Source organism: Pygocentrus nattereri, chromosome 15 (assembly GCF_015220715.1).
Source record: "Pygocentrus nattereri isolate fPygNat1 chromosome 15, fPygNat1.pri, whole genome shotgun sequence".
NCBI classification, from domain to species: Eukaryota; Metazoa; Chordata; class Actinopteri; order Characiformes; family Serrasalmidae; genus Pygocentrus; species Pygocentrus nattereri.
Window position 1 is genome coordinate 38,253,077 of NC_051225.1, and position 25,129 is coordinate 38,278,205.

The following is a 25,129-nucleotide window of genomic DNA, read 5'->3' on the forward strand; positions in this document are numbered from 1 at the left end:
TAGTTAGTAAGAGTGTCTGTTGAAGTAACACTGTAACTAGTTAGTAAGAGTGTGTGTAGCAGTAACACTGTAACTAGTTAGTAAGAGTGTCTGTAGCAGTAACACTGTAACTAGTTAGTAAGAGTGACTGTAGCAGTAACACTGTAACTAGTTAGTAAGAGTGTCTGTTGCAGTAACACTGTAACTAGTTAGTAAGAGTGACTGTAGCAGTAACACTGTAACTAGTTAGTAAGAGTGTCTGTTGCAGTAACACTGTAACTAGTTAGTAAGAGTGACTGTAGCAGTAACACTGTAACTAGTTAGTAAGAGTGTCTGTAGCAGTAACACTGTAACTACTTAGTAAGAGTGACTGTAGCATTAAAACTGTAACTAGTTAGTAAGAGTGTCTGTAGCAGTAACACTGTAACTAGTTAGTAAGAGTGTCTGTAGCATTAACACTGTAACTAGTTAGTAAGAGTGTCTGTAGCAGTAACACTGTAACTACTTAGTAAGAGTGACTGTAGCATTAAAACTGTAACTAGTTAGTAAGAGTGTCTGTAGCAGTAACACTGTAACTAGTTAGTAAGAGTGTCTGTAGCATTAACACTGTAACTAGTTAGTAAGAGTGACTGTAGCATTAACACTGTAACTAGTTAGTAAGAGTGACTGTAGCAGTAACACTGTAACTAGTTAGAAAGAGTGTCTGTTGAAGTAACACTGTAACTAGTTAGTAAGAGTGTCTGTTGAAGTAACACTGTAACTAGTTAGTAAGAGTGACTGTAGCAGCAACACTGTAACTTGTTAGTAAGAGTGTCTGTAGCATTAACACTGTAACTAGTTAGTAAGAGTGACTGTAGCAGTAACACTGTAACTAGTTAGTAAGAGTGTCTGTAGCAGTAACACTGTAACTAGTTAGTAAGAGTGACTGTTGAAGTAACACTGTAACTAGTTAGTAAGAGTGTCTGTTGAAGTAACACTGTAACTAGTTAGTAAGAGTGTGTGTAGCAGTAACACTGTAACTAGTTAGTAAGAGTGTCTGTAGCAGTAACACTGTAACTAGTTAGTAAGAGTGACCGTAGCAGTAACACTGTAACTAGTTAGTAAGAGTGTCTGTAGCATTAACACTGTAACTAGTTAGTAAGAGTGACTGTAGCATTAACACTGTAACTAGTTAGTAAGAGTGACTGTAGCAGTAACACTGTAACTAGTTAGAAAGAGTGTCTGTTGAAGTAACACTGTAACTAGTTAGTAAGAGTGTCTGTTGAAGTAACACTGTAACTAGTTAGTAAGAGTGACTGTTGAAGTAACACTGTAACTAGTTAGTAAGAGTGTCTGTTGAAGTAACACTGTAACTAGTTAGTAAGAGTGTGTGTAGCAGTAACACTGTAACTAGTTAGTAAGAGTGTCTGTAGCAGTAACACTGTAACTAGTTAGTAAGAGTGACTGTAGCAGTAACACTGTAACTAGTTAGTAAGAGTGTCTGTTGCAGTAACACTGTAACTAGTTAGTAAGAGTGACTGTAGCAGTAACACTGTAACTAGTTAGTAAGAGTGTCTGTTGCAGTAACACTGTAACTAGTTAGTAAGAGTGACTGTAGCAGTAACACTGTAACTAGTTAGTAAGAGTGTCTGTAGCAGTAACACTGTAACTACTTAGTAAGAGTGACTGTAGCATTAAAACTGTAACTAGTTAGTAAGAGTGTCTGTAGCAGTAACACTGTAACTAGTTAGTAAGAGTGTCTGTAGCATTAACACTGTAACTAGTTAGTAAGAGTGTCTGTAGCAGTAACACTGTAACTACTTAGTAAGAGTGACTGTAGCATTAAAACTGTAACTAGTTAGTAAGAGTGTCTGTAGCAGTAACACTGTAACTAGTTAGTAAGAGTGTCTGTAGCAGTAACACTGTAACTACTTAGTAAGAGTGACTGTAGCATTAAAACTGTAACTAGTTAGTAAGAGTGTCTGTAGCAGTAACACTGTAACTAGTTAGTAAGAGTGTCTGTTGAAGTAACACTGTAACTAGTTAGTAAGAGTGACTGTAGCAGCAACACTGTAACTTGTTAGTAAGAGTGTCTGTAGCATTAACACTGTAACTAGTTAGTAAGAGTGACTGTAGCAGTAACACTGTAACTAGTTAGTAAGAGTGTCTGTAGCAGTAACACTGTAACTAGTTAGTAAGAGTGACTGTTGAAGTAACACTGTAACTAGTTAGTAAGAGTGTCTGTTGAAGTAACACTGTAACTAGTTAGTAAGAGTGTGTGTAGCAGTAACACTGTAACTAGTTAGTAAGAGTGTCTGTAGCAGTAACACTGTAACTAGTTAGTAAGAGTGACCGTAGCAGTAACACTGTAACTAGTTAGTAAGAGTGTCTGTAGCATTAACACTGTAACTAGTTAGTAAGAGTGACTGTAGCATTAACACTGTAACTAGTTAGTAAGAGTGACTGTAGCAGTAACACTGTAACTAGTTAGAAAGAGTGTCTGTAGCAGTAACACTGTAACTAGTTAGTAAGAGTGTCTGTTGAAGTAACACTGTAACTAGTTAGTAAGAGTGACTGTAGCAGCAACACTGTAACTTGTTAGTAAGAGTGTCTGTAGCATTAACACTGTAACTAGTTAGTAAGAGTGACTGTAGCAGTAACACTGTAACTTGTTAGTAAGAGTGTCTGTAGCAGTAACACTGTAACTAGTTAGTAAGAGTGACTGTTGAAGTAACACTGTAACTAGTTAGTAAGAGTGTCTGTTGAAGTAACACTGTAACTAGTTAGTAAGAGTGTGTGTAGCAGTAACACTGTAACTAGTTAGTAAGAGTGTCTGTAGCAGTAACACTGTAACTAGTTAGTAAGAGTGACTGTAGCAGTAACACTGTAACTAGTTAGTAAGAGTGTCTGTTGCAGTAACACTGTAACTAGTTAGTAAGAGTGACTGTAGCAGTAACACTGTAACTAGTTAGTAAGAGTGTCTGTTGCAGTAACACTGTAACTAGTTAGTAAGAGTGACTGTAGCAGTAACACTGTAACTAGTTAGTAAGAGTGTCTGTAGCAGTAACACTGTAACTAGTTAGTAAGAGTTTCTGTAGCATTAACACTGTAACTAGTTAGTAAGAGTGACTGTAGCATTAACACTGTAACTAGTTAGTAAGAGTGACTGTAGCAGTAACACTGTAACTAGTTAGAAAGAGTGTCTGTTGAAGTAACACTGTAACTAGTTAGTAAGAGTGTCTGTTGAAGTAACACTGTAACTAGTTAGTAAGAGTGACTGTAGCAGTAACACTGTAACTAGTTAGTAAGAGTGTCTGTAGCAGTAACACTGTAACTAGTTAGTAAGAGTGTCTGTTGCAATAACACTGTAACTAGTTAGTAAGAGTGTCTGTAGCAGTAACACTGTAACTAGTTAGAAAGAGTGTCTGTAGCAGTAACACTGTAACTAGTTAGTAAGAGTGTGTGTAGCAGTAACACTGTAACTAGTTAGTAAGAGTGTCTGTTGCAGTAACACTGTAACTAGTTAGTAAGAGTGTCTGTAGCATTAACACTGTAACTAGTTAGTAAGAGTGTCTGTAGCATTAACACTGTAACTAGTTAGTAAGAGTGTCTGTAGCAGTAACACTGTAACTAGTTAGTAAGAGTGTCTGTAGCATTAACACTGTAACTAGTTAGTAAGAGTGTCTGTAGCAGTAACACTGTAACTAGTTAGTAAGAGTGTCTGTTGAAGTAACACTGTAACTAGTTAGTAAGAGTGACTGTAGCATTAACACTCTAACTAGTTAGTAAGAGTGTCTGTTGAAGTAACAGTGTAACTAGTTAGTAAGAGTGTCTGTAGCAGTAACACTGTAACTAGTTAGTAAGAGTGTCTGTAGCAGTAACACTGTAACTAGTTAGTAAGAGTGTCTGTTGCAGTAACACTGTAACTAGTTAGAAAGAGTGTGTAGCAGTAACACTGTAACTATTTAGTAAGAGTGTCTGTAGCAGTAACACTGTAACTAGTTAGTAAGAGTGTCTGTTGCAGTAACACTGTAACTATTTAGTAAGAGTGTCTGTAGCAGTAACACTGTAACTAGTTAGTAAGAGTGTCTGTTGAAGTAACAGTGTAACTAGTTAGTAAGAGTGTCTGTAGCAGTAACACTGTAACTAGTTAGTAAGAGTGTCTGTAGCAGTAACACTGTAACTAGTTAGTAAGAGTGTCTGTTGCAGTAACACTGTAACTAGTTAGTAAGAGTGTCTGTAGCAGTAACACTGTAACTAGTTAGAAAGAGTGTCTGTAGCATTAACACTGTAACTAGTTAGTAAGAGTGACTGTAGCAGTAACACTGTAACTAGTTAGTAAGAGTGTCTGTAGCATTAACACTGTAACTAGTTAGTAAGAGTGTCTGTAGCAGTAACACTGTAACTAGTTAGTAAGAGTGTCTGTAGCAGTAACACTGTAACTAGTTAGTAAGAGTGACTGTGGCATTAACACTGTAACTAGTTAGTAAGAGTGTCTGTTGCAGTAACACTGTAACTAGTTAGTAAGAGTGACTGTAGCATTAACACTGTAACTAGTTAGTAAGAGTGACTGTAGCATTAAAACTGTAACTAGTTAGTAAGAGTGTCTGTAGCAGTAACACTGTAACTAGTTAGTAAGAGTGTCTGTTGCAGTAACACTGTAACTAGTTAGTAAGAGTGTCTGTAGCAGTAACACTGTAACTAGTTAGTAAGAGTGTATGTAGCAGTAACACTGTAACTAGTTAGTAAGAGTGTATGTAGCAGTAACACTGTAACTAGTTAGTAATACTGACTGTACAGTAACATTGTAAGACTGGGGTTCAATCCCCCTTGGGCAAGACTCCTAATGCTACCTCCGCCTACCAATGTAAATTGATTAAATCGTAAGTCGCTCTGGATAAGAGCATCAGCCAAGTGCTGTAAATGTAAATAATACTGAAAGACTGTAACTAGTCAGTAAGAGTGACAGTAACATTAATAGTGTAACACTAACTAGTCAGTAAGCATGACTAACAGCAACACTGTTACTAGTCAGTAAGAATGACTGTAACAGTGACACTGTAACACTGTTAATAGTTATTGTTACTGAAAAGAGGAGCAAATGAGAAATATCTGTATGAAAACTAGCTTTCAAAGAGATACTTCTTATTTGAGCTATGTCTCCTCAGTTATGACTGATTAATCTAAATACTTCTGTCCAATGACCGGCCAGCTTCTTTTCTTTTTCTATATTCTGCATTATCTATTAGAAGAACACCGTTTAATCAAAAGCCTATCACTCAGCAGGAGCCGTATGGACAGAACAGTGCCGCAGTGTGGTCAGAACGGTGGGGTAGGGTGTGAAAGTGCTGGGCAATGACTGTGACTGTGTGTACTCAGGTGTGTTTACTGATTACTTTAAAAACAAGGCCACAGGTGTTTCTGAAGCAGCCACAAGATCCTAATGACAAATATGCCCATTTTATGTCAAGAAAAGTGGTAGCATTATTATATTATATAATTTCCTTAAATATGATTCATAACCAGAATATCAATAATGCTCTTGGCTCAAAACCGTCTTAGATATAAATCAGCAAATTTTAATTGCAACCATAATCAGTTATGGGTTTCATTGGGGTTCTGAAATTTAGGAAGGAGTTTCCATTTCAGCAATTGAATGTAGACCTGGTATGTGTGCAGTTATATGCAAAAGTTTGGGCACTCCTTTCTGTTGACTTTTAAAGTGAAAAATAATTTTTAAAAATTTGATAATGATAATGATAACATTTTTCTGCAAATGTTATCCACAGTCACTTTGAAAAAAAACATCATGTGTAAAACACTGGTGACATCCCGTATGCGTGGCCACAACTAAGTAAGTCGTGGGAATGAAATGATTAAGCCGTTGGTCCCGCACCTTACCAAGCATGGCCACTTAATCATCTTAGTCATCTCATTCCCACGCCTTACTATGCCATGGCCACGCATTAGGATCTTGTTCCCATGTGTTAGTAAGGCGTTAATAAGGCCACGCATTGTTTTTATTTATAAAGGATGTGATCAGCGGGGCTCCGTTGGACACCCTACAAAATCAGGACTTAGTAACACTGCCTTTTTGGCAGATATCACACCTTGCAAATTTTTTGCCATCATCTTCTTTGCAGAACGCTTCTAGCTCTGTGATATCCTTATGCCCTCTTGAATGCGATTCAAAGTCAAGGGGCAGGGAGGGCCGTTCCAAAAGCTCCAGCTTGCATTTTTCGAAGCTCATGGTGGATTTCATTGTTCTCAAGTCTCACGCTTTGAGCGTGTGACACACGCACCTCAGCGAGTTCTCACACTCACACGCCACACATGCTATTTCTCACTCTTGATTTTTTTTTTTTCTAAAAAAAAAAAATCCAATCAAAAATTAATTCGCCCTGTCTACAAACGAGTCACAGCCACTGGTCACTGCGGTTCTGTGCTCAGAGAAGTTACCCAGTTACCACACCCTATTCAGCCAATCCATCGGTTGCATATTATAAGGTACTCTCGTTGAGCCAATCAGAATATAGATCGCTCTGTCGTTTGGCAGATCCAGTCAAAGAGGGTGGAGTTTCAGCCAGAGTGTCAGGCGCGAAGAGCTGTCCGATTCGATTCTGACGAACACACGTCGGTGAACAACTGAAGGAGAAATTTGATCAAATCAAACTTGTTCTCTTTTAAGTTGAACACACTTGGAGGGTCAATGGGCCGTTGGCTCGATGCGTGACCCATCACCCCCCCCCCCCCCCCCCAAAAAAAAAAAAAAATCTCACTCCCACCAAACTTATGGTGGATAGCCCTGGTGGGATATGGTGGGAGCCCTGGTGGATTTCAAGGTATGTTTTGGATCACTGTCTTGTTTGCAGAAGCCAGCCTTGTTTCAGCTTGAGTTTCATGATTGATCGCGTCATATTTGCTTCCAGAATTTTCTGGTATTTAGTGGAATCCATTCTTCTATCTGTCCATGAAATGTTCCCTGTGCCACTGACGACCACAAAACACTAAAGCATAATAGACCCACCTTCACGCTTAGCAGTTAGCAAGGTGTTCTCTTCATCAAATACTGCTTTTCTCCGACATTCCCTTAGTGATTGTGGCTAAAGAGTTCCTTTTTCACTTCATCAGTCCACAGTACTTGTTTTCCGAAATGCGTCTGGCTTATCTAGAGGTTGTTGTTGCTCACCTCACATGTTGACTTTTATGACTTTCATGGTCACTGATGAGGTTTCCTTCTGATGACCTTTCCATGCAGATCATATTTGTGTGACAGTGTTGCACCACCACCCCTGTGGTGTGGTCTTCCGACAGGTCCTCTGCTGTCATATAGGGGTTTTGCTTTGCCTTTCTAGGCAGCAAATAGACAGTTCTACCTGAGAGTGGATCTTCTAGATCTCGCCTTTCGCAGTTTCCCATTGCTTATTGACATTTCAGTGGCTGGATATTCTAAGACAGTGTTAGACACCAACCACACTGCTCCTCAAGTGATTTAAATAATTTGATGTGGAGGAAATTTAAGTTATGGCAGGGTCAGGGTGATACGAATGAAGTCGCACTGAGGCTGTCAGTAAATATATGGAAAACAAATATTCATGATGGATGGCAGTGAAGAACTTAATTTAGAACATTCAAACATTTAAAATATGGCTAATGAGTATTATCTATTAGTAGGGGTGCTTCTCTGCTCTTCCCATCATCAACGAGCAAGACTTCAACAGGCTTTTTAGACACAAAAGATAAGAAAAGCTTTGAGGCCGTATTAAGTCATTGTTCCCCAGTGGTGCACAGTAACTAAGTAAATGTAATTGGTTACTGTACTTAAGTAGTTTTTTCGTGTTGTGACGTGGATCGATGAGGCAGACGCATACGCTGAGATAAGCGAGTTTTATTCCGGGCAAATCCAGGGTCGTGGTCGAAACAGTCCAGGGTCAGTGAGCCAATACGAAGATAAGGTGAGACAGACATGATGAAATAGAAACACAAAATGCAGAAATCGAAACACTTCAAACAAATCAAATAAACACATGGCACAATCAAACTAGCCTACAAACATATCCAACAAAGACCAACACAGACCAGGGCAAACACGGGGCTTATATAACAAGGTATTACGAGGGACAGGTGGAAAGCAGGTGGAAACAATCAGGGGCGGAGTCACAAAACAAGGGGCTGGACTGGGGATCAAAACAAAGAAAGCACGTGGACTAGACTAAAACACAAGACGAACACATGGACAGGACTGGGAGGGGCCAATCGTGACACGTGTATTTGTGCTTTACTAAAGTTTTTCCATTCTGGGCGTCTTTTTCCTTTCACTCCACTACATTTCAGAGTCTAATATCTGACTTTTTCCTCCTACATTTTGAGAAATCTGTCGTTCCTTTTGGTTTCTGTGTGTATAAAAACGTAACATGTCAAAACGAAAGAAGCGCAAAGCCAGAGCACCAATCAGGGCCCAGCGGTCACTTTGTTTAGAGCTGGTTTTGACCTGTTGGTCATACCGACCCAGTGCAGCACGCGGTTCAACGTCAGCGCAGCAGCGTAAAACTTTGGGAGAGTCTGTTCAACATAAATGATGAACTAACCTAACTTTGTGTAAATAGAGCTCAATATAGAAATATGTCCACATATGCAGTCGAGACTGACGCGGCATTTTTCTGAATTTCTACAAACACCATTTCATTTTATAGTAAATGAGTTTGGGCTGGTTTATGTTTATGAACAGACGCCTACAGATCAACATAGTAAAGGAGCTCATCTGTGATCCTGAGTTTAAAGCCAGTTCTTATTAAACTTAAACTTGGAACTAAGTTGTAAATAAATCTGAAACTGAAACTTTGCTTGTGTGTAAAAAGTGATTTCAGAGCCACTCGGTTCTCCCTGATGGAAACTGTTTACCTTCAGTGTTTTGTGCTTCTGATAATTTTAATAGACGTCAGCGTCACTAATTAATGACGTTCTATTAAAAGACTGGTTTACCAAGAGAGACGCTGGAGGACTTTCACCTGAAATGAGTTCATGAAGCCAGTCTGGTTATAAAAATGATAACAGGACATCAGAGCCAGAATTACTCTTTTAGTACTTTTACTTTATACTTAAGTACATTTGAAGGGAAATACTTTAGTGGAAGTCTAAAGGGAGGAACTTCTACTTTTACTGGAGGAATATTTTACCTTGGGTATCTACTTTAACTCCAGTACATGATCTGTGTATTTCGTCCACCACTGCTGTTCCCACATGCTTCAGGTCCACCACCATCATTCTGGTCCCTAGACTAAGTGACTGTAGGTCAGTCACCCAGACCCCTGTAGTCCTGAAAGTTTTTGAATGCCTGGTTCAAGCCAATGTGAAGGCTATAACTTGACCATGCATGCTACTGCATTTCGGCAGTCCAGTTTTAACCCCATAGCGCAAGAGCTGCTGTAGGTCCCAGCTGTTTGTTCCAGACCCTATCTGCTGGTGGTTCATGGATTTTCTGACAAAAAGAAAAACACTTATCAGCTCCCTTTCCTTCTCTATAGTCTCTACACCAATAACTGTGTCTCCTAGTAACCGATCTGTGAATATCTTGAAGTTTGCAAGCTATACCACCGCATAACGACTTTTGACCAGTGGCCTTCACTAGTGTGTTAATGAAGATATTAGAGTGAATTATCCTCTATTTGCTTTTTCACTCTACACAGAATAAGTTAGATCCACATCCGTTTGCATCGGAGCAAGGATCTAGTACAGATGATGCTGTAGCTACTCCTATTTTAAAGCATTTGGAAGATACAACATCTCGACCTTGTGCGACCTTGTGTCATATTCTTCATGTGTCCATTATGTGGTTAGGTTTTCAGGTGATTCTGCATTAGTGGCACTAATGAAGAAGGAGGATGAACCAGGCCTTCAGTGTGAACATAATAGGTCAGTGGTGTGAGCAGCACACCCTTATTTTAAATTCTGTTAAAACAGATGAGATTATTTTTGGAACACCATCCCAGACACGTGAAGTCCCTGTTACTATACATTATCAATCTATTAAACAAACAGTGCCTTTCAAATATCTGGGCGTGTATGTGGATAATGCAGTTACTTGGAGTTATCATGTTGACTATGTTTGTTGGAAAACACAGCACAGGATTTATTTTTAAGGCAGGTAAGCCTCTTTGGAGACAGTAGGGAAATCCTTATCCTTTTCTTTTGCTCCATAATTTAGAGTGTTCTGCTGTATGGGTGTTTGGTCTGGTTCAGTGGCCTTAAGGCCAAGATCTTATGGCTTCTGGGCATCTGCTCTAAAGTGGTAGGTGAATCCAAAGAACGTTCATTCCTTCAAAGCTGAACAAATAGTTCCTGTAGACTGGCTGAAGAAATTGCCTGGGATAGGCAATAAATTTATGTGAAAATGGACAATAAATTATTATCTAATCTAATGCTAAAGTTTCAGCTTTGAGGCTCTAAAGGACACTGCTAACCGTAATATCTGGTGAGGTCAGTCCTGAGATACCAATTCAGTTTATAGAAATGTTAGCTGACATATAGAAATATTTACGTTTTGAATTCTTAACAATTTCATAATTCCGAGGACCAGGTGACATTCGGAAGAAAAATGTTACGTAGCATACCTGTTGTGTTATGCACAATTAACATAACAGAAATCTCAGTCCCTCACCTATGGTCATGAGCTTTGGGTAATGACCGAAAGAACGAGATTGCGAATACAAGCGGCCGAAATGAGTTTCCTCCACAGGGTGTCTGGACTCTCCCTTAGAGATAGGGTGAGAAGTTCGATCATCCGGGAGGGACTCAAAGTAGAGCCGCTGCTTCTCCACGTCGAGAGGAGCCAGTTGAGGTGGTTCGGGCATCTTGTTAGGATGCCTCCTGGACGCCTCCCTTGGGAGGTGTCACAGGCAAGTCCACTGGGGAGGAGACCCCGGGGAAGATCTATATCGCCCAGCTGGCCTGGGAGTGCCTCGGAATCCCTCCCAGGGAGCTAGTGGAAGTGGCTGGGGAAAGGGAGGTCTGGGCCTCATTGCTCAGGATGCTGCCCCCGTGACCCGAACCCCGGAGAAGCGGAAGATGATGGATGGATGGATGGATGGATGGAAATCTCAGTCTGTGTAGGGCAAGGTCGGAAACCACTTTTGAACGTGTGTGATCTTCAAGCCCTCAGATGGCAATGCATGAGGAATTCTCAAGCTACTGTGTAAAATATAGCCTAATATGGGCTCAGGAGTACTTCGGAAAACGGACCCACAGTCCACTGCAAAGAGAAAACCATACATCAATTCTACACAGAACTGCCGCCGAGTTCTCCGAGCCCAAGTTCACCACAGATGGTCTGAATGACACTGTAAATATGTGCTGTGGTCAGGTGAGTTCACATTTCAGCTTGTTTTTTGGGAAAAACAGACAAGTTCTCTGTGCCAAAGGCCAAAGGAACTCTCCAGACTTTTATCAGCTAAAGGTGCAACAGCCAACTGTCATGGTATGAAGGTGCATCAATGCCCAGCATGAGTGACTTGCATATGTGTGCATTGTGACAGAGGTGTATACTGGGATTTTAGACTTTTAGAGAGACATATGCTGCCACCCAGACTACATCTTTTCCCAGGAAAAGCATTTTCAGCAAGAAAATGCCAGGCTTCTTTCTGTGTGTGCTACAGCATTGTGGCAATTAGTAACCTCAGTTCCCAAAAGATTAAAAGTGTAATTTAAAGGAAAAGTAATGTAACAGAGTGGAAAACATACCTCTGTCCCAACGTTTGTGAGTGTATTGAGGCATCGGATTTTAAATTTATTTATATTGACAAAATACAATTAACTCGGTCAGTGAAAACCGGAATCTTTTCCTTTTTCAGTTGAATAAAGGTACAAGAGAATTAACGAATCAAATTCTTGTTTTTATCTCATTTTACACAATATCCCAACTTTTCTGGAAATGGGGTTTGTAATTTATTAATGTAATTAATAAATTCCTTTCTGCCCAGATTTTGGGAGCAAGATAAGCATATATCTGCAAAACTCTTTTGCTCATAAACATGTCGTGCACTGCTCACTGAAGCCTTCGACAGACAAGACGCATGCTGACTCATGTGTAGCCTATAGCCTGTAGAAAAGCTGGGCTTTTGTGTTCATTCTGATTAGATTTCAGCTTGTGATGTAGCCTTTATCCTATTACTGACAAAGTGCTCTAAGAATGTCAGGTTGCTGCTGATTTCAGTGAATGTTATCGGGTCTACAGGTGAGGCAGCTATAGACAGAGAAAAAATTTGCTTTGTTACCATTATGTTTCCAACATACATGAAAAGGAATGAAAGAGAATCCGAATCCTAAATAAAGAGGAGACTTACTCCATCATGTTCTCTGCAATGCACCTTTTATAACAACCAACTTGTTACACTAACTTAATTATCTAAACATCATGGACCTAAAACTGCATCACACACTCAGAAATTAATTCTGTTTCGGAACTTTCTACAAGTGCACAGGTGAACAGACAACAGGTGATGCTGTCATGACTGGGTATAAAAGGCGTTTAGAAAAGGCTCGTTCACCACTTTGCAAAAAACAGTGTGAGCAAATGATCCAACAGTTTGTACGTGAGGAACAACAATCGGGACACCCTACCCCTCCATCTCAGCAACAATGGGGACACCCTACCCCTCCATCTCAGCAACAATCGGGACACCATACCCCTCCATCTCAGCAACAATCAGGACACCCTACCCCTCCATCTCAGCAACAATTGGGACACCCTACCCCTCCATCTCAGCAACAATCGGGACACCCTACCCCTGCATCTCAGCAACAATTGGGACACCCTACCCCTCCATCTCAGCAACAATGGGGACACCCTACCCCTCCATCTCAGCAACAATGGGGACACCCTACCCCTCCATCTCAGCAACAATGGGGACACCCTACCCCTCCATCTCAGCAACAATCAGGATAATCTACCCCTCCATCTCAACAACAATCAGGACACCCTACCCCTCCATCTCAACAACAATTGGGACACCCTACCCCTCCATCTCAACAACAATTGGGACACCCTACCCCTCCATCTCAGCAACAATCAGGATAACCTACCCCTCCATCTCAACAACAATCAGGACACCCTACCCCTCCATCTCAGCAACAATCGCGACACCCTACCCCTCCATCTCAGCAACAATCGGGACACCCTACCCCTCCATCTCAGCAACAATCAGGACACTGTACCCCTCCATCTCAACAACAATTGGGACACCCTACCCCTCCATCTCAACAACAATCAGGATAACCTACCCCTCCATCTCAACAACAATCAGGACACCCTACCCCTCCATCTCAACAACAATTGGGACACCCTACCCCTCCATCTCAACAACAATCAGAACACCCTACCCCTCCATCTCAGCAACAATCGGGACACCCTACCCCTCCATCTCAGCAACAATCGGGACACCCTACCCCTCCATCTCAACAACAATCGGGATAATCTACCCCTCCATCTCAACAACAATCTTGCCGAGCGGGAACAGTGCTACAGACTGACGTTCGCCCTGACAATGAAAAATAATGTAGCTTATGTAGAGAGTTCAGAAATGAAAAAAGAATGTTTTTTAAATAAATACAGATGCTTATTTGTCTTGTGTTGCTGTAACATTACTTACCACAGTCATATAAGAGTGAGGTGAATGTTGATGGCTAAATTTCAGACTAGGAGCTCATAAATCAGATGAATGCATAAAATAAAATGTACATTAGCTGCTTAATAGACTGTGTGGGATCCTTTCCCCCTTTTTCTGAGTGCATTTTGTACAAAATTATATATAACATTACAGTTTATCCTTAGTGTGTTAGAAATGAAGCAGGTTTATTAAGGTGGATGAGGCCGGAATGCATTTATCTGGGCTACTGAGTCGAGTTTATAGCGATAGATATGACTCAAATTAGTCTCTTCATCATATACAAATGTCCACAGCTGTGTCAGTGCAGGAAAACAGAGCCGTTTCACACTGAGATGATCCGCCTTCAGTTAGAGGTGAGTGTAAATTAACGAGCGAGTAAACAGATAAAACGCGAACAGTGCAGTGAACGCTCTGACCTATGATGGCTCTGAAACGATGTCCTACTAAGGCTCCTTTTCAGTTACAATGCAGCCCAAGAAGAGAGGAACCATTGAAGGCTGTGACTAGTTGGGCAGCTGCCTTCAGAATGGACCACTAATGGTGTGAGCGTCACCTACATATCTGTGAAGGCACCATTACAGGTGCTCATTTTAGAGCAACATAAGCAGCCATCTGAATGACGTCTTTTTCAGGGACATACCTGCTTTTTTATCAAGACAATGCTGGACTGCTAAGCAGCTTAAGTGTCATACTAAGCAAAAATAGGAGAAAAAAAAATCTGACAATTACTACAACAATTGTGGGAGGTCTTCCTTCTCTCAGACTATCTACCCATGGAGGTCTAAAGCATTACCAGGGTTCAAACTCATGGTCTCTTGATGATAAGGCCATTAGGCAGATCATTTTAAGTATTGCTCTGCCTTATTTGCATGTACCACATAAGAATTACAGAAGAAGAATAACACATTTTGTCCTAACAGTTGTTGCAAGTGAGCACCAACGGCAAAACCAGAACGCTCCCATTGTAGTCAATAAGACTGTTTTCAATAGACATGAGCAGCCGAGCTTCTTGCTTCTGTTGCGCTGTGCTCATGTTCCTCCTGCAGTCAAGACTTTCATGAAAACATAGTTAAACTTGCCAGAAACTGAGGAGAAAGTAATTCCAGGATGTGGAGAAAAGTGAGCCGTGTGACTCTTCCTCCATGGAGGTTAACTTAGTTCAATAGTGGACTGCTGCTTTCTGTCCGCTACTGATATTAGATTGAAGTGTGTTAAAGGAATATTATGTATAGTTAGTTAGATCGGAGCTGTGTAATAAACTGTCTCCTTAATCAGTTTTTGTGTCATCATTGTTTCAGAAATTCACATTCAGTATCAATAATGATGCTGTGGTATAACCGCAGTAATACCCTGGAGGCGGTGCTGTGCTGTGAGATATTGGTGCTGCTTTGCTGATCCACTCAGCCTTCAGCCTCGCTGAAGTTCCAGAAAGGAGGATGAACTCAGAGCGACGAGCACTTTAATACTACCTCATGATCAGACAGTGAGTTCTCTACCTACGGCTACCTGTAGACTGCCTAACTGTCTGATCATCAGGACACAGCAGGTCATGTGAAAGCCGTCTAGGCTATGCTTCAGCTCACTGCGCTCAGGAGTCTGAGAGAGAGAAGCACTCAGCATTCTGTGATCTACCTTTTCATTTTAGGCCAATTTAGCGAAGTATTTGTGCTATTCACGCAGATTTAGTGATTCATAATTATGTTTTATGTTTATATTGTAAACTTGTAATTTACAAATGTAAAAAAAAATTTAATTTAAACTTTTTAATCAAAATGTCAAATTTTATTTCGATTTTGATTTGAATTTAGCGTTCAATCTTTGCATTTTAGGCTGTTTTAATGATTTGCGTTTCAGGCCAATTTAGTGATTTAACATTGTGTTTTAAGCCATTTTAGTGATTTATCTTTACATGTTAGACCTATTTAGTGATTTATGTTTTAGGGTTTTTTTTGGTGATTTATCTTTGTGTTCTAAACCAGTTTAGTGATTTACGTTTAGTTTTTAGGCCAATTTAGAGATTTATCTTTGCATTTTAGCCTAATTTACTGATTTATCTACAAAACGATTTTTTATCATCTTTTAATTTTAACTACTTCTATTTACAGCTCTGTTACGATGTGTCCGTTAGGCTCAGTGTGAGATGCAATGTCAACTTCACGTGTTGCCACACTCTGCAGTTCCAGAACACATGTTGATACAATACAGCACTTAAATTTCAGTCAGAAGGGAGATGAACTATCCTAACATACAAGAACTGTGGAAAAAACATTTTTTGCTTATATTATAGCTACAACTTATTGCTATGGTTAACACACTGATGTATATCAATCACGATTATATTAAATGAAGTTTACCTGTGTTTATTCTAATTTCCAAGCAGTAAACACTTCCTGCACAGATTAACAGCTTTTAATAGCTTCTTATTTTCTCAGCTGCACAGCACTGAGTGAAACGCCTTCCTGAGATCCTGCTCATTAATTAATTTGTTCATTAATCTGAATTAGATCCTGAATCATGATGCAGTCAATCAGTGAGTCAAATTAACACGTTCTTGCCAACGAATGCGTTTCAGGTGTGGCATTAAAATAAGTAATTAGAACACACCTCGATGAGAACACCTGTAGATGTGAGTGTGATATGAGTCAAAATCAAACAAGCCAGCATGAAACACAGCAATGACCGCACACTGAGGTTTGAGAAGAATTCTTTACAGTAATGCGTACGATGTGCCAAACTGAGTTCATGCAAGTTCAGCCAGACCTAAAAAGAAATGTAATCGGAATAACTGATTCCCCTCCCTGTTAGAAGTGGTCTGAACAAAATGAAAACAAAAAGGGACTTAACAAAAGACATTCATTCTGTAGATTGTGTATCAACAGTTACGTTTCATAAGTGGACGTGTATGTCTCTGTAGATGTGAACGGGCGTCCTCGTGATACAACGCTGTAAAAACATGAAAGTCTGCTCAACATGGTATTACAAGTCAGCTAGTTTACACAGCTTTTCTTGAGTTTACTCAACTCAAAGTCAAACTTTGTGACTCCATTAGGTAAATCATTTAGAAAACATACTTTCCACTCAGATTCTCAACTAGCTGGAACTTTTCTACATCACACAATCCCACCAAGTATTTCCTCCTCTTGAACTCCCACTTACGGATGGCTGTGGCATCACTGGGGTTTAAACTCACAATCTCCTGATGTTGGGGTGAACAACAGCTGCGCTCAGGACTCAAACTCGGATTGTGGGAAGCAACTGAGTTGAAATCCAACACGTCTTTAAGGAGTTTCCAATGGGAGAAAGGTCCTAACAGAGGTCTGACCTGTCACCTATAGCGGGCAGCAGCAATATAGGATAATGGCATCAGCAGAAGATCACAGGTGGTGACAATGGCAAAGACATCATTTCAACTGCATGACAGAAGGTGATTATGAACCACTTCTGTACTTTGCCAAGAAAACCACAAGGACAGACACAAAAGAATAACGGCTGAGCCACATAATGGGACCCTCAAGAACTGCGGAAGCCTTGTGCTCATGACAAGGCTTGTCTTCTGGATGTCCAGTTGCAGGAAAGGAGAATTCAAAGCTGCATAAACAAAATCACAGTCAGAACCTAGAACCAAACAGAAGACAGAACATTCTGGAGAAACACCATCCATGATGTTTATAGGGCTACATGCCATCTACACGCTTTCATGTCAAGCTGTCATGTAAACTGTTTTTTGGGGCTGTCACAAGACTTTTTTGGTGAAATGATATGATGCCTATTAGAATAAGTGCTTATACATGTTTACATAGGTTTCATGATGTGATGATGAGCTTATGAAGGTGTCATTTAGCCTTATGAATGCTGACTTCAGGCTGAGTGTGTTGGACTAAAATTAGCATTTAAACCCATCAGTTTCCAATTCTTTGTTAAGTAAGCAAAAATTAAGATTAAGTGACCCTTATTAGTCCCACAGCGAGGAAATTTCACCTCCGCATTTAACCCATCCATGAAGTGAAACACCACATACAGTCTAGAGAGCACACACACTCAGTAGGGGGCAGCAAGCACACTTGCCCAGAGGGGTGGGCAGCCTTATCCGCAGCGCCCAGGGAGCAGTTGGGGGTTAGGTGTCTTGCTCAAGGATACCTCAGTCATGTGCCGTCGGCTCTGGGGACCGAACCGGCGGTTCCCTAACCTCCAGCCCACGACTGGCCTAATGTTGCAATATATAAATTCAGGGGCTCCCTAGTGGCTGATTGTATTCACCCCAACATCAGGAGGTTGTGACTTCAAACCCTATCCATCCAATATCTGGGAGCCCAAGAGGAGGAGATCCCTGGTGGGACTGTGTGATGGAAAGAGTCCCAGCTTGTGGGAAAACTGAGAAAAAGTAACAATGCTTACAGTCCTGTGCAAAAGTCTTAGGTGCCTAAGCGCATTATTTAAAAAACCATTTATCTTGACAATAACTGTGTTTGTGTTTGTAAAAACAGCATTAATTAGATGAAATAAATGCAAACAAATATACAGTCAGGGCGTGGCCAGGTTTTCAATGAGGTGCCCAGTTTAGACTGAGATAACATTATAATATAGAATATATAATATTCAGCCCTGCTGAAGCGTACAGGGGGAATTATTAGTGGTTATAATGTTAATATTGTTTGTTTAAACATTGTTGAAATATTCAGTCAAATATTCAGAAATGTTACAGTAATTTACATAGATCACAATGTGTAACAAAGAATACTGTATTAAAATTAAGATTTATTTAGGTACTTTTAAACGTTTTTTCTGTTGAAAGCCAATCTTAGCTGCTTTCCTAAGCAAAACAAGCAAGAATAACATTAAGTTATTGCATGCAGCATCACATCGTAACTGATTTTCACTGTAAAAATGTTTATACAAAGTAGCTGAACTTTTCTATGATGACTGTTACTATGACGATGGCTGATAATCACACTTTGATTAACTGGGGTGGCCAAAAGGGTGGCCGTGCTTTATGAGAGCTCCTTGGCTACGCTCCCGAATGCAGTAAAAATTAACCAGAATTTCCTGTTTACAAAAAACTTCCTCCTGGGCGCCTCCAGCCACAGGGATTTGTTAAATTTCATCAGCAGCACTAATGGGAGTTGTGGAGGTTAGAGAACTGGCCCTGTGACCGGAAGGTTGCCGGTTCGATCCCCAGCACCAATGGGACATGACTGAGGTGTCCTTGAGCAAGACACCTAACCCCCAACTGCTCCCCGGGTGCTGCGGATAGGGCTGCCCACCGCTCCGGGCAAGTGCGCTCACTGCCCTCTAGTGTGTGTGCTCACTAGTGTGTATGTGGTGGTTCACTGCATGGATGAGTTAAATGCGGAGGTGAAACTCCCCCGTTGTGGGACTAATAAGGATCAATTAAATGGAACATAATGAAGTATAAAATAGATAAGGTGGGTAGTGGATGATGACTACAATACTGACCTTCCTCAAGGAGACGACAGGCAATGATTAAACATAAGCATTAGCACATAAAATTGCTATTTACTGTAATAATATTGTATGTGTTTGTTATATTAGCTTTTGATAAACAGCTCAAATATTTCTTATGTATGTAAAATCTTTCCAAAGTGCTGCATATGCAGTTCCACATACATGCTGCAAAACTAAAAGTTCTGTAAGTGAGCTTCTAACTTGACTTTCATTTCATTTCGATTTTAAGTTGACTTCCATTTTTTACCGGGCAGAAAGGCTTGTTGGTGGAGCCTCCGACTGAATGGGTGTATACTGAGCACTCACTGATATGAAACATACTTTGTGTGGGATAGAGCAAAAAAAATACACGTGGGGTTTTTATTCATTTTGACTCACAAGCTTTTAATGGCTTTGTGTAAATTTGCTGTCAGCCAGATAAGGGACACAAAAGGGAAAGGCAGGAGGAGCATAAGGTCAAGAGACATAATTGACAATTAATCTTCTAATAAGTACACGCCTGCAGAAGCATGTGCGTGTGCGGTATGAGTCAAAATAAGATAAAACAATCGAGTAAACAGCGAAAATGCCATGGGAACACAACTTGTAATGGTATGTGCTCAGCTAAATGTTACATGCTAAGGAATGTTAAATGCATTACTATTTATCATGAACATGAAATCCAGTTAAAATGTGATTGTAACCCTTAAAATGGTCAGGACCCCAACAAGGGCTCAAGCTTTCATTCCTCACTGCTGAAATCGACTCAGTTTGCACTGTTTTCTATGTAGTCAATGGATAATAAAGCTGAGGATAATAAGGGTTAATAAATGAAGGGTCAATTTTGTGTAACGATGATTTGTTAAGGCCTTTCAGAAGGTCTATGAATTCTTAAAGGTCTATATAGTACTAAAAATAATAGCTTAATCAGTCCTCAGATTTGAATTCATACACTAATATGACACCGAAAATCATGAATCCATAAGTAGCCAATTAGATTGAAATCAGCAAACCATTGACTTGTTGGTAAGGAGCCAAGTTCAGCCCCTCCTTGGCCTTCACACAATAGAAGGTCTTATAAAGGCTAAAGCTCAGCTAAGAGCCACACTTCAACTCCTGTGGGCCATCAGTCGACCCACAGGGCCACCATGGGGAATTATAGAATGATTCCGATATGGGCGCTGCGATGGATGGTACTAGCCCTTGGAATAAGCACCACACAGACAGGTACGGATAACGACCTTCTCTTTAATTAGAAACTCCAGATCAGCTGCTCTTGTTAACAACCGTAAGAATTCAGCATTACTTTTTCTGAATCTGCTTCTCCTAGTCGGTAAGGCTGAGTTGTTTGACCAATGTGGGGCCTTTAGAAAGACTTACGTCCTGTTCTTCCAGTTCTGCTCCTTCTATTGTGAAAATCTCAAGCTGAACAGATGATTAATAATAACAATAAGTGCTGATGGAACGCACTGGTGTTTTTGTTAGCTTATAAATTGTGTAACTCAAGTTTCTAACATCATGCTGACCTTCCCTTTGCTCCAACAGCAAATGGACCTGTCAACATCATCCCTCCAATGACCAAGATAATCATGACCTCAGGTGAGAATCAGTATCCTCAGGCAGATAATCACAGCACAATCACAGCAAAGTTCTCACATTACAATGTCTTTATAAACTCTTATGTCAAGGTTTATGCCCTGATTTAAGGATATAATATGAAGTATGCAGTGGATCTTTAACAAAGCTCATTTTAAAACAGTTGGAAAACTAATTGCCTCGCTTTAATTCCAAGTTAAACCCTTAATTCTAAAGTTTGGGACTAAAGGTTCATATTTCATAGTATTATTTGCTAAAGTATAATTTGATTACATTTCTGAAAATTTTCATTTTTGGAAAATATCAGTTTGTTCAAAGATAAAGATGATTAAAAACTATGTAGTAGAATCTACTATTGTCAGTTACAGTGTATTTAAAGAGATGTACAGCAAATTAATATAACAAATAGCCCACTTGTAGACGTACACTGTACTTTTTTACAGATTTCTCTAACACAGTGTGCTGTACTATAACAGTGTGGCAAATGGACTTAAGTACATACAGTTGCATTAATTAAAGATGAGCAAATTTAAAACACCTTGATTAAAGATCACTGAATAATTTATAGTAGCTGCTGAACAATTCATAGTCAATACTGAATAATTTATAGTGGATGCTGAATACCTTGTAGTAGTTACTGAATAATTCATTGTAGATACTAAATAATGTACAGTAGTTACTGAATAACTAATAGTATTGTAGATTCTGAATAATCCATAGTAGATACAGAATAATGTATAGTGGATGCTGAATAACATATAGTAGTTACTGAATAATTCATTGTAGATACTGAATAATTCATAGTAGTTACTGAATAATTCATTGTAGATACTGAATAGTTCATAGTAGTTACTGAATAATACCTTGTAGATATTGAATAATTCATATATAAAGCAGTTGAGTGAAGCTTTCGTTATAGTTTCAGAATAGTTATATTGTTTATTGAATACCTCTGGTATTATTGATCGACAGGCGTCAGCCCCGCTCATAACGAACGAGTCTGCAGCACATGGGGGAACTACCACTTCAAGACTTTTGATGGTGACATCTTCCAACTGCCCTCCACCTGCAACTACATCTTGACCTCACAGTGCAGGGGCAGCTACGAGGAGTTCAATATCCAGATGCGACGGCAGGTGGTGGACGGCCATCCCACCATCAGCAAGATCACCATGAAGCTGGAGGGCATGGCTGTGGAGCTGACCAATGGCTCCATCAGCGTGGATGACCAGGAGTGAGTGCACTCAGCGCTTTTATGGTCTTCTACAGTCGCCTGAAATAGACAAATAATAAAACCTTTGTGGATAGTCTTTATTGTCTGTATTCTACTTCTGTGTCAATAATTTCTCCAGCCACATTCGTGCATTCAGCTGATTATATATAAAATAATTCTGAATCACCAAAATAACTGAATTGAGTTGAACAGAAGCGAACGGAACTGAATTGAATGCTGGTGAAAGTTTTCTGAACTGTTTCTTTTTTTCCGCAGGGTGACGCTGCCGTACAGCCATTCTGGAGTCCTCATTGAGAAAAACCCCTCCTACATTAAAGTTACGGCCAAGTTGGGGCTCACAGCCATGTGGAATCATGATGACGCTCTCATGGTGAGTGAAAACTTCAAAACTGACATGTTGCTTCACACATAAATTGAGCAAACTTTTTTCTCACTTGATCCTGATTCTGATATCCGAAGAGTCGGCCTATACTGAGCACCAACCTGATACTAGTGCTCCTTTAAGGTACAAGGTAATAAGGATAAATATACAGTGGATGCTAATGTCGCACAACGAATATGAATGTACAACAACAGTCTTTTCAAAATTGCACAAATTGGAGTTGTAATGAAGCTGCAATGATTTAGGAGGCCGAAAAACTGCTACTGTAATTTTATAACAACCATGAGCACAAAACAACATCACCTGTCATATCTGACTGACACCTCACCAGTTTACGGTCAGTGTCGGTACTGAGGCTGATACAGTATGTCAGTTTGGTGCATCACTACTAGCAAACCCCCTAGTGGTGATTTAACGCTGTGTCTTTACAGTGAATTGTCATCAAACTTAATTTACAAAGCAGCAAACTGGGAAACAAAAATCCCCAGAAATCAAAGCTCTCTTACATTACAGTGAACCATATTGCACAAGTTCTGATTATTACATATAGTTTGAACAGCATAAATGTTGGATATACTGAATACATTTTTAGCTGTAGCTTACTGTATTCTGGGGGCGGCACGGTGGCGCAGTGGGTAGCGCTGTCACTTCACAGCAAGGAGGGCCTGGGTTTGATTCCCCAGCTGGGTGACCGGGGTCCTCTCTGTGTGGAGTCTGCATGTTCTCCCCGTGTCTGCGTGGGTTTCCTCCGGGTTCTCCGGTTTCCTCCCACAGTCCAAAGACATGCAGTCAGGCCAAATGTGCTAAATTACCCCTGGGTGTGAGTGTGTGTGTATCTGTCTGTCTGTCTGTCTGTCTGCCCTGCGATGGACTGGCGACCTGTCCAGGGTGCCCGATGACCGCTGGGATAGGCTCCCGACCCCCCCACGACCCTGAGGGAGAAGCGGCTTAGAAAGCGTGTGTGTGTGTGTGTGTGTGTGTGTTTGCTTACTGTATTTTGAAGTCATGACACTGCATTAATTCAGGAAACGCCACTTCAGTCTGTATTGCGTTCTCTCATTTCTCCAGATTGAACTGGACAGCAAGTACAAAAATCAGACGTGTGGACTGTGTGGCGACTTTAATGGGGTCCAGCTCTACAATGAGTTCTTCAAAAACGGTATGTTCTATGATCCAGAACTTTTTTAAAGCCCTGTCCTGCATGGTTTTAATTACTGAGATGTAGTGACTCACACACAATGAATTATGCTTTAAGAAGATTTTCTGGGTGAATTTTGTAGTTGTAAGTTTACGCTCTTACTGTTTATGAACATTGCAGTCCTACAATATGCAGATATTACTAAACCATGCAGTGGTGCTACAGGGTATTGAAGCATTCATGGCTATTCATGATTTACATTACGAGATTTGCCTTCCCCACTTCATGCAAATAGCCGATTGTGAGTAGAAGTATTGTGCTTTTTTCTTTGGTGTAATAAAGGTGTTGAGATATCTGCGTCTGACTATGGAAACTTTGCCAAGATGGATGCTCCAACAGAGAGCTGCTCTGCATCATCCACTTCATCAGACAGCACATGCAGCAAGCTGGTAAGATCTGGAGTAATATGATATAATGTATTAATATTCACGTCTGACAGAGACAGAGACTTCACTGCAGTTTAATCTGGTATAAAGGGGCTGAACCCTTTACAGCCATGTGGCTGATTTACAAAATGATTGATCAAAGTTACTTCATGCTGGAACTGGAAGAAGATTTAAATATATAGCATTTTTATTACTGTTATGTTTATAATGAGCTGCCTGTCACAGAAAAAAATTGAATTTAAAGACAAAATACTGAATTTAAATGTGTACATGATGTTTATTAGAAACACCTGCTATGTAGCCACACTCACTGGCCATTTTATAAGAAACACTTACCTTGTAGCCACACTTACTGGCCATTTTATCAGAAACACCTACTGTGTAGCTATACTCATTGGCCATTTTATCAGAAACATCTATCTTGTCGCTACATTCACTGGCCATTTTATCAGAAACACCTACCTTGTAGCCACACTCACTGGCCATTTTATAAGAAATGCCTGCCTTGTAGCTACAATCACTGGCCATTCATCAATGGAAAGAGGTCATAACAGGACCACCACTGACTAGATATTCTATAATTTGTAGCTCAACCCCTCTGCTGATGCACAGTTTGGGTTAGCCATCCTCCAGCCCAGAGGTCCTCAAATCCAGACCTTGCATCCAGGTTCTGGTCCTGAATTTTGTAATTACTGATAGTTAGCTGAAGTGTTACTGTATCTGATTGGCCACCTAGCATCACAAACTCTAAGACCAGAAACTGAACTCAAGGTCTAAAGACCTCTGGGCTGAAGAATGGCTAAAATAAACTGCATCAACAGATGAGTGAAGTTACCAGAGAGGGGTTTCTAATAAAGTGGCCGGTAAGTGAATAATAGGATGGTTGACAAAAAAGTTCTTCTTGACTCTTTGTGAGCGTAAACTCTTGTCTTCTCTCTGTAGACATCAGTGTGTGAGCAGTTGTTCTCAGGACCATCCTTCAGCAGCTGTAAGGACCTCGTGGCCCTTGACTTCTTCATCAAAGCCTGTGAGGTGGACATGTGCCAGTGCAGCAAAAACTCCAGCTCTTTCTGCCTGTGCAGCACCATCTCAGAGTTCTCCCGCCAGTGTGTGCACGCCGGCGGAAAACCTGGCCAGTGGAGGACAGACCAGTTCTGCTGTAAGTTGAATCCAGAGCCTTAATGTACACAGCTATATAGCAAACTTTATATAGATATTAGAAGTGCAAATCTATCTGAAGATGCCGATTCAACGGCATTATGTCTGTAATAT

General features: G+C 40.4%; 1 protein-coding gene across 1 annotated transcript in view; it reads left to right on the forward strand.

The window, feature by feature from the left end:
- Positions 1 to 20,187: 20,187 nt before the first annotated feature.
- muc5f (mucin 5f) overlaps positions 20,188 to 25,129 on the forward strand; it is a 55,888-nt gene continuing 50,946 nt past the window's right edge. The window contains 7 exon segments of the mRNA XM_037545360.1: positions 20,188 to 20,288; positions 20,607 to 20,660; positions 21,630 to 21,891; positions 22,147 to 22,261; positions 23,342 to 23,432; positions 23,754 to 23,860; positions 24,800 to 25,016. Of these exon segments, the coding sequence (XP_037401257.1) occupies positions 20,210 to 20,288; positions 20,607 to 20,660; positions 21,630 to 21,891; positions 22,147 to 22,261; positions 23,342 to 23,432; positions 23,754 to 23,860; positions 24,800 to 25,016 (925 nt within the window). The 5' untranslated portion in view covers positions 20,188 to 20,209.